This window comes from Solanum tuberosum, unplaced genomic scaffold (genome assembly GCF_000226075.1).
Source record: "Solanum tuberosum cultivar DM 1-3 516 R44 unplaced genomic scaffold, SolTub_3.0 scf00156, whole genome shotgun sequence".
NCBI classification, from domain to species: Eukaryota; Viridiplantae; Streptophyta; class Magnoliopsida; order Solanales; family Solanaceae; genus Solanum; species Solanum tuberosum.
Genome location: NW_006239080.1, coordinates 1,336,631 through 1,349,132, shown reverse-complemented (window position 1 = coordinate 1,349,132; position 12,502 = coordinate 1,336,631). Strand labels below are relative to the sequence as shown.

At 34.8% G+C, this 12,502-nt stretch overlaps 1 protein-coding gene across 1 annotated transcript; it reads left to right on the top strand.

The window, feature by feature from the left end:
- Positions 1-9,991: 9,991 nt before the first annotated feature.
- LOC102584299 (U-box domain-containing protein 12-like) lies at positions 9,992-12,457 on the top strand. The gene has a single exon (XM_006353372.2). It carries the CDS (start codon positions 10,188-10,190, stop codon positions 12,225-12,227), a length of 2,040 nt encoding a protein of 679 aa, XP_006353434.1. The 5' UTR covers positions 9,992-10,187; the 3' UTR covers positions 12,228-12,457.
- Positions 12,458-12,502: the final 45 nt, after the last annotated feature.

Sequence of the window (12,502 nt, the reverse complement as noted above, 5' to 3'; positions counted from 1 at the left end):
AATAGTACTGACCCTAGAACTGAAAAACCTCAAGCCAGTGGTCAATCTTTCCCAAAATCCTTTTGGACTTCCTTATGGTCACTTAAGATTAAAAACAAATACAAACATTTCCTTAGAAAATGCATTCTTAATGTCCTTCCTGTTAGTGCAAATATTTCTAAGAGATTGCATCAAAATTTTGATGTTTGTAGGGTCTGTGGATTAGAAACTGAAATGGTTGATCATATGTTTTTCAGTTGCCCAAAAGCACAACTAGTATGGAAGTTGGCCCCAATTAATTGGCCTAATGTAGAAAATGTTATGAATTTTGCAATATGGTGGAATGACTTATTTTGTAATACATGCCAATATCCAGAATCCATTGAACTACTAAGATTAAGTGTCTCTTTTTTATGGCAAATGTGGAAAGCGAGAAATTCATTATGCTTTAATGGTGGTACATATGAACCTAATAGACGTTAGTATTTAGAGTCCATCATCAACTAGAATTAGATTATTGTAGCTTATTCATTGTAACAAAAGGATTACTCTTCCTTTAGAATACATAGTAGATAAGGATTCTTATATTAATCATAGATATGTACAAAGTCTATAAATAAAGAGTACACACAGCAGAACAATTAATCTACTCATATTTTCTCAAACTCCTCTTGTTCTTAATCTTATTATGGTATCAGATTTGCCCATCGGTCCTATGGCCACTTCTCAAAATTCTGGAAATCTGTTGTCACTTGCAAAACAATCCACTGCTTCCTCCATTATTCAACTACCAAACCTTTCTCTCAAACTTGATAGAAATAATTATTCTCTTTGGAAAGAAAACACCTTGGACATACTCAAAGCCTTTTCTCTTGACTCCTTTGTTCTTGGTTCTAATTCTCCTCCAAAAACTATTACTGTTTCCCCGACTTCAATCACTACTGCTACAGAATCCTCTACCACCCAAGCACAACCAGAAATCACTTCTAACCCTGCTTATGAGGAATGGCGACACAGCGATCTTCTTATTCTCGTTTGGCTTCGTCAAATAATTTCTGATCCTCTTCTTGGTCATTTAACTCGAGCCTCCTCTTCCTATGATGCTTGGACCAAAATTGAGCGGATGTTTTAATCACAAACGCGTGCTCGAGTCATGCAATTAAAATCTCAACTTCAAAATCTTTCTAAAGGCAATCTCTCCATCCTAGAGTACTTTGAGAAGAAACGCGCAATTGCTGATTCTCTAGCAGAAAGCTTGTACTTTGTACAAGATGATGACTTCATCTCATTCATTCTTAATGAACTTGATTCTTCGTTTGGAATTCTCAAGGCTGCGCTTAATATGCATTCTGGTACTATCACTCCTGAAGAACTGTTTGGCCTTCTTCTTCAAGAAGAAGAACGCTTAGCCGAAGAACTTCGTTCTACCACTATTAATACTCAATTTGGCATTGCTCCTTCTCATGCACTGTTAACACACAATTCATCCTTTCTCCACCCCCCCCCCCCCCACTCCACCCCTTAACGTAAACCAATCATCCATTCTTGGCCCTCCCCCACTCTCTAATTACCTTGCTCATAATTCTCATAATCACGCTCAATCTATGGTACCTCAACAATATTCCCATTCCTCTCGATCCAATAATCGCCAGTCCAAACGATGCGTGCAATGTCAAATATGTGGTAAAAATAATCATGATGCTCGAAATTGCTATAATCGCTCCAATGAAAAAGATTTTCCACCAACAAGGCAAACACTGTCACGATCAATTCCCAAACAAGCACATTTTGCTTCTCCTTTAGCTATTGTTGATCCTGCTGCCTGGTACTTTGATTCGGGTGCTACACATCATGTGACCTCAGACATGGATAATCTCTCCTTACAAACTTACACCGGCAATGATGGTTTAGCGGTTGGTAACGGTATGAAAATTCATATTTCGCATACTAGCTCATCAATTCTGTCTACACACACACAACCCATTCATCTTAATAATATTCTCCATGTCCCACAAATTTCCAAGAATTTACTTAGTGTTGCTAAATTAACTCGTGATAACAATGTCTATATGGAATTTCACCCTTATGTTTGTTATGTGAAGGATTTGCAGGGCAGGAAACTGCTTCGAGGAACACTTGATGATGACCTTTACCGTCTTCAACCTCCATCACCTCATTCTCGATCATCCCCACCTTCAGTATTTCTTGGTGAACGCACTTCTCTTGTTGGTTGGCACCGTTGATTGGCTCATCCAAATGAAGCTCTACTTCGGCGACTTGTGTCTAACTTTAGGCTACCTATTTCTAGTTCTGAATTTCCTACTGTTTGCGAACCTTGTCAACTAGGAAAGAGTAGACGCTTACCCTTTTCTCATTCTCATGTTTCTAGGAGTAGTCCTTTTCAATTAATTTATTCCGATGTTTGGGGACCTTCACCCGTTTCTTCTATTAATGGATCTTCCTACTTTGTTTTATTCATTGATGATTGCACCAAATTTATTTGGATATATTTCATGTCACATAAATCTCAAGTCTTTCAGCTTTTCACTCAATTTAAGGCTTTAATTGAAACGCAATTTGGAACTAAAATAAAATCAGTCCAAACTGATTGAGGAGGTGAGTACCGAAATGTATCGTCGTTTTTACAAAATCACGGTATTCATCATCGTATCTCTTGTCCTTATACACCTCAACAAAATGGTGCATCGGAACGCCAAAATCAAATTATAATTGAGAAAGGACTCGCTCTTCTTTCTCATGCCTCTCTTCTTTTTCAATTTTGGGAGCATGCTTTTACCACTGCTACATACTTATCCAATATTACCATATCTTCTTCTTTGTCTTACAAATAGCCATATCAATTACTTTACAAAAGTTCTCCTGATTATGGTTTTCTTAAAAAAATTGGTTGCCTTTGTTATCCCTTTCTTCGACCCTACAATCATCATAAAGTTGATTTTCGATCTCTTCCTTGTGTCTTTATCGGGTATAGTTCTCATCACAAAGGTTACCTCTGTTATCATGTTGCTTCCTCTCGAATCTATATTACTCGCCATGTTGTATTTGATGAAAATACTTTCCCTTATTCCTCCATGTTGCCGATCCCAAAATCCTTTTGTCCCTCGTCCCATTCTAGCAACACATCTTTCTCTTTACTCGATCAAGCTTCTCAACAAGTGCGTTCACATTCTCCTACACACTCTATCGCTCCAAGGTCATTATCAAATATTCCAATTGCATCATTTATCCCTTCATCTGAGCAACCTAATCATACAAATGTGCCCTCTACTGTATCCCCTCCGGCTCCTCCACAAATAGAGCATGTACCATCCACTGACCCACCTGAGCATCTACCACCATCTATTGATTCCTCTTACTCGACCACAACTCCTTCCTATTTTCGCCCCTCGGACACCTCTCGCCATCATATGGTTGTTCGAAGTAAAACCAATTCTCTAAAACCAAAAGCTCTTATAACATCTCGCCATTCTCTACCTCCTGATCCCTACCACATTCCAGAACCTACAACTTATCATCAAGCCTCCAAATTTCCTGAGTGGCACCATGCTATGCAGACAGAATTTTTAGCTCTTATGCGAAATAAGACATGGACATTAGTTCCACCACCGTCTAACTCTAACATTGTTGGTTGTAAATGGGTCTACAGGATTAAGAGGAAAGTCGATGGATCAATTGAACGTCACAAAGCTCGTCTTGTAGCTAAAGGTTTTCACCAAGAGGAGGATGTTGATTACTTTGATAATTTTAGTCCCGTCGTTAAGCCCACAACTGTTCGACTAATCTTGTCTTTGGCTGTGACAAACAAGTGGTTTGTTCGGCAACTTGACATCAACAATGCGTTCTTAAATGGTGATCTCTCTGAGCAAGTGTTTATGGAGCAACCGAAAGGATTTGTTGATCCTCATCGGCCACATTTCGTATGCAAATTGAACAAGGCCTTATATGGCCTCAAACAAGCACCACGTGCTTGGTTCGATAAGTTAAAGGCCTTTCTCCTCGGCATTGGCTTCCGCTCTTGTTTATCTGACTCTTCTCTTTTTGTGCAGCAAGCTTCTAAGCATACAACATATGTTCTTGTCTATGTGGATGACCTTATTATAACTGGTAGTGATAGTGATTTCATCACTACATTTATTCACATTCTTGATCAGCAATTCTCTCTCAACGATCTTGGTTCTTTACATTATTTTCTTGGTATTGAAGTCTCTCCATCATCAAATGGGATCATTTTATCTCAAGGCAGGTATATTCGTGACTTACTTCGTCGAACAAACATGGCTGATGCTAAGCCTATTTCTAGTCCGACTGAACCTGGATCGCGACTTATTCTTTCTGGTGATCATCTGCCTGATGCTCATTTATATCGTAGTGTCGTTGGTGTTCTTCAATATTTTACCATCACTAGGCTAGAAATATCCTACGCAGTCAATCGAGTATGCCAATTTATGCAATCACCCACTGTTGCTCATTGGTCAGTTGTCAAGCGCATACTTCGATATCTAAAAGGATCAATTCATGATGGCCTCTTACTATGACCTATGTCTGATTCTAGTCTTGTGGCCTTTTCGGATGCTAGTTGGATCTCTGATCCTGATGATAGTCGCTTCCAACATGGCTTTGCACTATTCTATGGAGGTAACTTAATCAGTTGGTCTTCGCGAAAACAAAAGGTTGTCGCCCGCTCAAGTACTGAAGCTGAGTATCGTGTTTTAGCCTTTGCAACTACTGAATTAATATGGGTCCAACAACTTATCAGTGAACTACATTCTCCACTCACTGCACCTCCCATAGTCCTTTGTGATAATCATAGTGCACAATTCTTATCTCGGAATCCTGTCATCCATCAACGATCAAAGAATATTCATCTTGATTATCACTTTATCCGAGAGATGGTTGAAGATCAATCTTTAGTGGTTCGCTATGTTTCATCTCAAAATCAGATTGCAGATATCTTTACCAAAGCTGTTGGCACAAGTCGGTTCCTCAATCTTCGATCCAAGCTCATGGTTCGCTCCAGAACATGATCTTGCAGGGGGCTATTAGAGTCCATCATCAACTAGAATTAGATTATTGTAGCTTATTCATTGTAACAAAAGGATTACTCTTTCTTTAGAATACATAGCAGATAAGGATTCTTATATTAATCATAAACATGTACAAAGTCTATAAATAAAGAGTACACACAGCAGAACAATTAATCTGCTCATATTTTCTCAAACTCCTCTTGTTCTTAATCTTATTACGTAGTTAATAAGGCATTATTTGATTTTCATGAATATGACGATGTTGTGAAAAATTCGGCAGTTGTGAATCCTATACCAAACAAGATTTATGATGTAACTATTACTTTGGCCCGAGATGGGATTGTTGTTTTCACAGATGCATGTCTACAAAGGGAGAAGGGAAAAGCAAGCATTGGAATGGCGGCTATAGATAGTTGTGGTCATTTACTTCATGCCTTTGGTACCCCTATTCAATTTGTAGGGAAGGCCATAACTGCTGAAGCATTAGCAATTCGGGAAGCTTTGGAAAGAGCACTACAAAAGGGTTGGTCAAAGGTCCACATACTGTCAGATGCAAAGAATGTCATGCAAATGTTGCAAAAGAATTTGATAACATCTTGGGATATAGAGACCATTTGCAAGGATGTATGGCGATTGATGAAGTCTTATGAAGAAATCAAGATTATATATATTCCTCGAACATGGAATGTATTAGCCCATAATCTAGCAAAAATTTCTATTTCATGTATAAATAGGATTTCTTGGGATTCTGCCTTCCCAAGTTGTGTTGTAATGGATGCAATGGTGTCTTATGGACATCTAAAACATGTTTTAAAGTAATGCAATAAAGTGTTTTCCTCAATTAAAAAAAAAAGTAATGTTGTCTGTTAAATAGGAAGAGATCCAATGGTTAATTACTTACTTCTAGTAGAGTGATACCGAAGAATGTGTTTTCCTTCTTTTTATAAGCATTAAATGCATGCATCTTCATTAGAAATTGTTTGTAACATAAAATGCTTATGGATACAAATTACATCACTCTTCATTTCGCGAATTGGCTATGATAAGACCCAATCCAGAAGTGGAGAAGATTGAAGGAAAGGCGCATAATGTAACTTAAATTAAATAGGATTTGCTTATTAACTTAAATTAAATATACTTTTGAATTTTATTTAAATTTTTAAGGACAAGAAAAAAAGTCAAAAGTCAAATCAATTAAAATTTCAATTGGCTACTAAACTTTTTTTCCCTTAATTTTTTAAGTTGCTAGTCTCTAATTTATGATAATTTAATAGATAATATTATTTTTGAATTATTTGTAAAGTAAAAGATTGTTAATTATGAATTAGAAGTTAATTAGGAGCTTTTTAAAAAATATAATTTGGGGCGATCGAACCCTGCACAGCTGGTCACAAAGGCAACAAAAATCACTGGGCTGACAAACTTTATTGTTCAAGGGTGTCCAAAATGACTTATTTAATCATCTAAAATTATATATACGATATAATTTTCCGATAAAGAGTGTCAAGTCCAATTGGACACCCTCAGCCTAGTGTAGCTCCACCCATGCCTGGAGGATTATAACTTGAATGGTGCAAATTATTGAATGAATGAACATTATGCTCAACAATTTGTAATCAAGACGATCATCCACTTATTTTTTCTTAATTTGTTTGTATTATTTATTAACAAGTCCAACATTTATATCATCCCTTAATCTTAATAGTGATAATTTTGAAAAACTTTGATTTTCTTGACAAAACGTAAAGTCTATGTCGTAAAATAGAATGTAGAGAAATTGATGCTTGATTAATTCATGAAACATCATTTAGTTGGGAAGTCAACGTAAGATGCACGCTATTGTCGGATGACAATTTGAAATGTTGTAATTTATGTCAATTTTTAAAAAAAAATTGCGTAGTTTAAATAATTATCAAGAAAAAAATTATTCATCAATTTAATAAGATCATTTAAGACCGCGCAAAGCGTGGGCAAATTACATAGTTGATATATAAAATACAAATTTTCAACTGACTAAAAGAATGTATAATATAAAGTATGTAATTCATTAGTGAAGAAATCAAAATATAAATAAACATAAGAATTAGTCAAATAAATTTATAATATATATATATATATATATATATTGTAAATTTTTAATAGAAAAATATGAAGAATTGTCATGAAAATGATGAAAATAAAGAAGAGAAAATTAGCAATGAAGTCTTAATACCTAACATAATTAGTCAAAATAACAACACTTTAAAATATTTATTTAAAATGGCAGAATGACAATATTTTTATAAAATAATATGTATTCAGATTTTAGTATTTTAAATTAATTTTATTTATGGAAAGAGTCCTATATTGGACCAAATTATTTACCAATAACCGTTTAAAGTGAAAAAAATAAAATTAAACCAATACCATTAACCTTTTTTCATCACCATTCACGTTTCTTCCCAACTTCACGTTTCTCCCCACCTTTCACGTTTCAAGTTTATCTTTCTTCAAGGTGCTAAATTGTTGTTCATCAAGAAATTTTCTTTATTGTTAAACGAAATCTCTTTATTAATTCAAGCAGATTTCTCGGTTGGCAATTTCCATTATCCATTTCGATTAGTTATTTAGATTTGTTTTGATTTGTTTTCAATATCACCGTTTATGGTTTATATTTCGCATTGTACATATTATGGATTTTCCGTCAAATTTTTCGATTTTTATGCAAGTTTGTTTACATATTCATCTAATATTTATGTATTTCAATTAGTTATTTAGATTTCTTTTGATTTGTTTTCAATATCACCATTTATGATTTATATTTCGCATTGTACATATTACGGATTTTCTATTAATTTTTTCGATTTTTATGCAAGTTTGTTTACATATTCATCTAATATTTATGTATTTCAATTAGTTATTTAGATTTCTTTTGATTTGTTTTCAATATCACCATTTATGATTTATATTTCGCATTGTACATATTACTTCAACATATAATTCATGATCCATTAGTTTGTATTTTACCTTTCAAAGTCACTTTGTATTTCAAATGAAGAGAGTATTTAATTTCTTTTGTATTCACAACTTTATATTCAATCTCACTTTGTATTTATAACTTTGTATTTTCATCTCACTTTTGTATTCATATATTGTTGTATTCAACATATAGTTCATGATCGATTAGTTTGTATTTTACCTTTCAAAGTCACTTTGTATTTCAAATGAAGAGAGTATTTCTTTTGTATTCACAATTTTATATTCAATCTCACTTTGTATTTATAACTTTGTATTTTCATCTCACTTTTGTATTCATATATTGTTGTATTCAACATATAGTTCATGATCGAATAGTTTGTATTTTACTTTTCAAAGTCACTTTGTATTTCAAATGAAGAGAGTATTTCTTTTGTATTCACAACTTTAATAATTCAATCTCACTTTGTATTTATAACTTGTATTTTCATCTCACTTTTGTATTCATATACTGTTGTATTCAACATATCGATCATGATCGATTAGTTACATTAACTTAATGGGATACAAATTATTGTATGCATTCAAACAGAAAAAATAGCTAACTAAACTAAAAAAAAACAATTTCATTCGTTATACATCATAATTTGGATACAAAACATCCGAAAAAAGCTATAAATTCCAATGCATACAAAGATTTCACTGATTCAATCAGGAAAAAAACACTCTTGTACTCTACATATACGAATATCTCATCCAAACAAATAAAAATATCGAAAAAAATACCTGATTGTTTTTCGATTGTTCACTAGATGCGACAAATTTATAGTTGTCAATTTTGAAAAATTATGTTTCAAAAATATGTCGTATTCAACTTGAAGAAGCTTTGAAAGTTATTAGATGAATGATTCGGAAGACAAACTAAATTATTTTATTATTTTATTTTGATGTTCTTAAGAAGAAAGAAAAAAAACGCTCGACGGAAAGATGACTGTTTATGCTCTTTTTAAATGTAACTGATTTGTATTTAAAATATTTTTTACTTTATTTGAATTTTTTCGTTCCATGATTTTCTCTGTTCTGTTATTAATTATTTGTATTCTTTCAAATTAATCAAAATAAAATAAATACATAACTAATCTCTTAACAAACTAAAATAATGACATTTTTAATAAATAATAAAACTGTTGCTAAGGAGTCTCATTAAAAGCTAAAATATTGTTGTTTTGAAAATTTTCTCAATAAAAAGGGAAGGTTGTGAATGTTATTATACATTGTATTAAAATAATGTGAATATACATAGATGTGAAAAGTGAAGTATAAAAAAAATTTAAAGAAATACTTTTGTCATTTCACTTATTTTATCCTAGCATTACTATTCCACCTAAGGAGATGAATAACTTATCTCAGTACTAATTACTAATTCTGAGATAAATTATCCCGGACTTGCCAACCAAACAACAAATTAAGTGGCACCATAATTTAATCCCAAAATATTTGGTGTTATCTTTAACGACCCCTAAAACTTCTTTTCTTTTCCCCTTTCATCTTGATTAAATACAAAATAATGCCCCTTTTAAAATTAAAGATACTTAAAATAACATTTGTCCTTGAACGTATCAAAAAAAAAAATGAAATGCCAAAATATATACACCCACTATGCATATCTTACATAAACTCTCAATATAAATTATATTTTTTGAAACTCATTTGATTGCCTCGAAAATCATGGTACTCATCCCCGCTAATCATAAATCACCCATAGAAAAAATAGATAAATTCCACAAAATGACCAGAAGAGTCGTTAGACTGGAAGCAAAAAATCCAGTTTTAGCAGCTAGAAAAGGACAATACTCCATGGAAAAAAATAAATCCAAGGGATGTTTGAATAAGTTAGTTAGGCTACCAGCAGACGAAAGCATTTAACAGGTCCCTCTATTTCATTTGACATTTACATATTATGGAATATAAAATTAGCCATAGGAATTAATAAAGTTTGCAGCCTAGAAATGTCCTCCAAATGGCAGCAATTTAAGACTTTTGCTTTCCCCTTCAACTAGCCATCTAACTATTTATTACCTACAGAAGATTACAAGTAGAAAAAGTCATGAAGAGTTCATGACTTTTTTCCCCTTGGCAGAATATAGAAAGTTTCTTTAACTAACAACTTAAATATTACCTAGTCATGAAATAGCAACGCGTACAAGCATGAATGAACTCATAGTCTCCTCAGTATATCCCCCAACTGGGAATTTGCTGGAAGCACTTATTCACATCTCTAACGAAGTATTTTCAATGGAAAAGCTTCCATTTGTACAGATGAAAAACATTTCAAGTATGGTAAGAAGGATCAAGATTCTTACTTCATTGTTTGAAGAAATTCAAGAAACATCATCCGCTGCACGACTTCCACCATCTTCCATCCTCTGCTTGGCTGAACTTTCATGTGTCATACAAAAGGTAAAGCTGCTTATTGAAATTTGCAAAGAGGGAAGCTCTTTGTGGAACCTCATGCAAACAGAATTGATTTCCAACCAATTTCATGCACTCATCAAGGAGATGGACAACGCACTTGATATTTTACCTCTGAGGTTGCTTAATGTGACTGTTGACACCAAGGAGCAAGTGGAGCTACTTCACAAGCAGGCGAAAAGGGCTGATTTGTTCATTGATCCCCGAGACATTCACAAAAGGGAAGAGATTTTGCAGTTGATGGCTACTAACTGTGATAGGAAAAGCAAGAACAAAGGCCTCATTGACTTTGAGAGAGTGAAACAGAGTTTCAATAGCATTGGTTTGACAACCTCATTGGACTATGAGGAAGAGATCTCAAAATTAGAGACACAAGCTGAGAAACAGGCAGGCACGGGTGGTCTTATCGCTGTCTCGAATATCAACAGCCTAATATCCTTGATCTCCTTGTCAAAAACTGCAATTTTGGAAGAAGAACACCTTATGAATAAGCAAAATTTGAAGCAGACCGTATCGATAAATGTTCTTCCTGATCAATCCTCGTCGTGTTATTCACTGGTTTCCGACATCCCTGATGAATTACGCTGCCCAATTTCACTTGACTTGATAAGGGATCCCGTGATAGTAGCATCAGGGCATACTTATGATCGAAATTCAATCGCTCAGTGGATAAATTCAGGGCACCACACATGTCCAAAAAGTGGGCAGAGGCTCATACATATGGCTCTAATTCCCAACTATGCACTGAAAAGTCTAATACAACAATGGTGCGAAGACAACAACATCCCAATAACAGAATTCAAATCAACTCCTTCAGTTTCAGAGAGTAGCAGTAGTAAGATTAAGAAATATGACAAGGCGGTTGACTACATTTCTGCTACTAAAGCTTCCACGGATGCTGTCAAAATGACAGCAGAGTTTTTAGTTGGGAAACTGGCAACAGGGTCTCCAGATATACAGAGACAGGCAGCATATGAGCTAAGATTGCTCGCGAAATCTGGCATGGACAATCGCAGGATCATAGCTGAGTCTGGAGCTATTCCATTTCTGATGACTCTGCTAGGTTCCCGCGATCCAAGAATCCAGGAGAATGCAGTCACAGCCTTACTCAACCTCTCAATACATGAGAATAACAAGATCCTGATTATGTCTGCTGGTGCTATCGACAGCTTAATTGGAGTTCTCCAATCTGGGAAAACAATGGAAGCAAGAGGAAATGCAGCAGCAGCAATCTTCAGCTTGTCTGTAATAGACGAATACAAGGTAATCATTGGGGCACGTACCAAAGCCATTCCAGCTTTGGTTGGACTTCTAAAAGACGGAACTACAGCAGGGAAAAGGGATGCCGCTATAGCACTCTTTAATCTTGCGGTCTATGATGCCAATAGGCAAAGTATAGTGCTTGCAGGAGCTGTTCCCCTACTCATTGATCTTCTCATGGACGACAAGGCTGGTATAACTGATGATTCCTTGGCGGTTCTTGCCCTCGTCTTGGGCTGCAACGAAGGGCTACAAGCATTAAGAAAGAGTAGGATCTTGGTGCCTCTTCTTGTTGATCTATTGAGATTTGGATCTTCAAAAGGGAAGGATCATTCGATAACACTTCTGCTAGGACTCTGCAAGGATAGTGGAGAGGAGATAGCGGGAAGATTATTGATGAATCCAAGAAGTATTCCTTCTCTCCAGAGCTTGGCTGCTGATGGCTCTCTGAGAGCTCGAAGAAAGGCTGATGCTCTCCTAAGACTACTTAATAGATGCTGCTTTCAATCTCAGTAAGCCTGACAGATTAGAGAAATGAATACACTGTTAGATGAAAATACTTTTCACCTTAGTTTATTGTTATTCAACCTTTATCCATTCACCTTCAACCTGATAACATCCAATCAAGTTGTAAAGCCATTCTTCATTAAAGCAACATTGAAATGCAAATTATTATGAGTCAGTATATAATTTCAGCTTTTGCTCCATCAAAAACCTTCTGATATGACTATAAAAAAAAAAAGAGAAAAAATCAAGGGGGGGGGGGGGGGGTTTTTTCCCAAAATTTCACC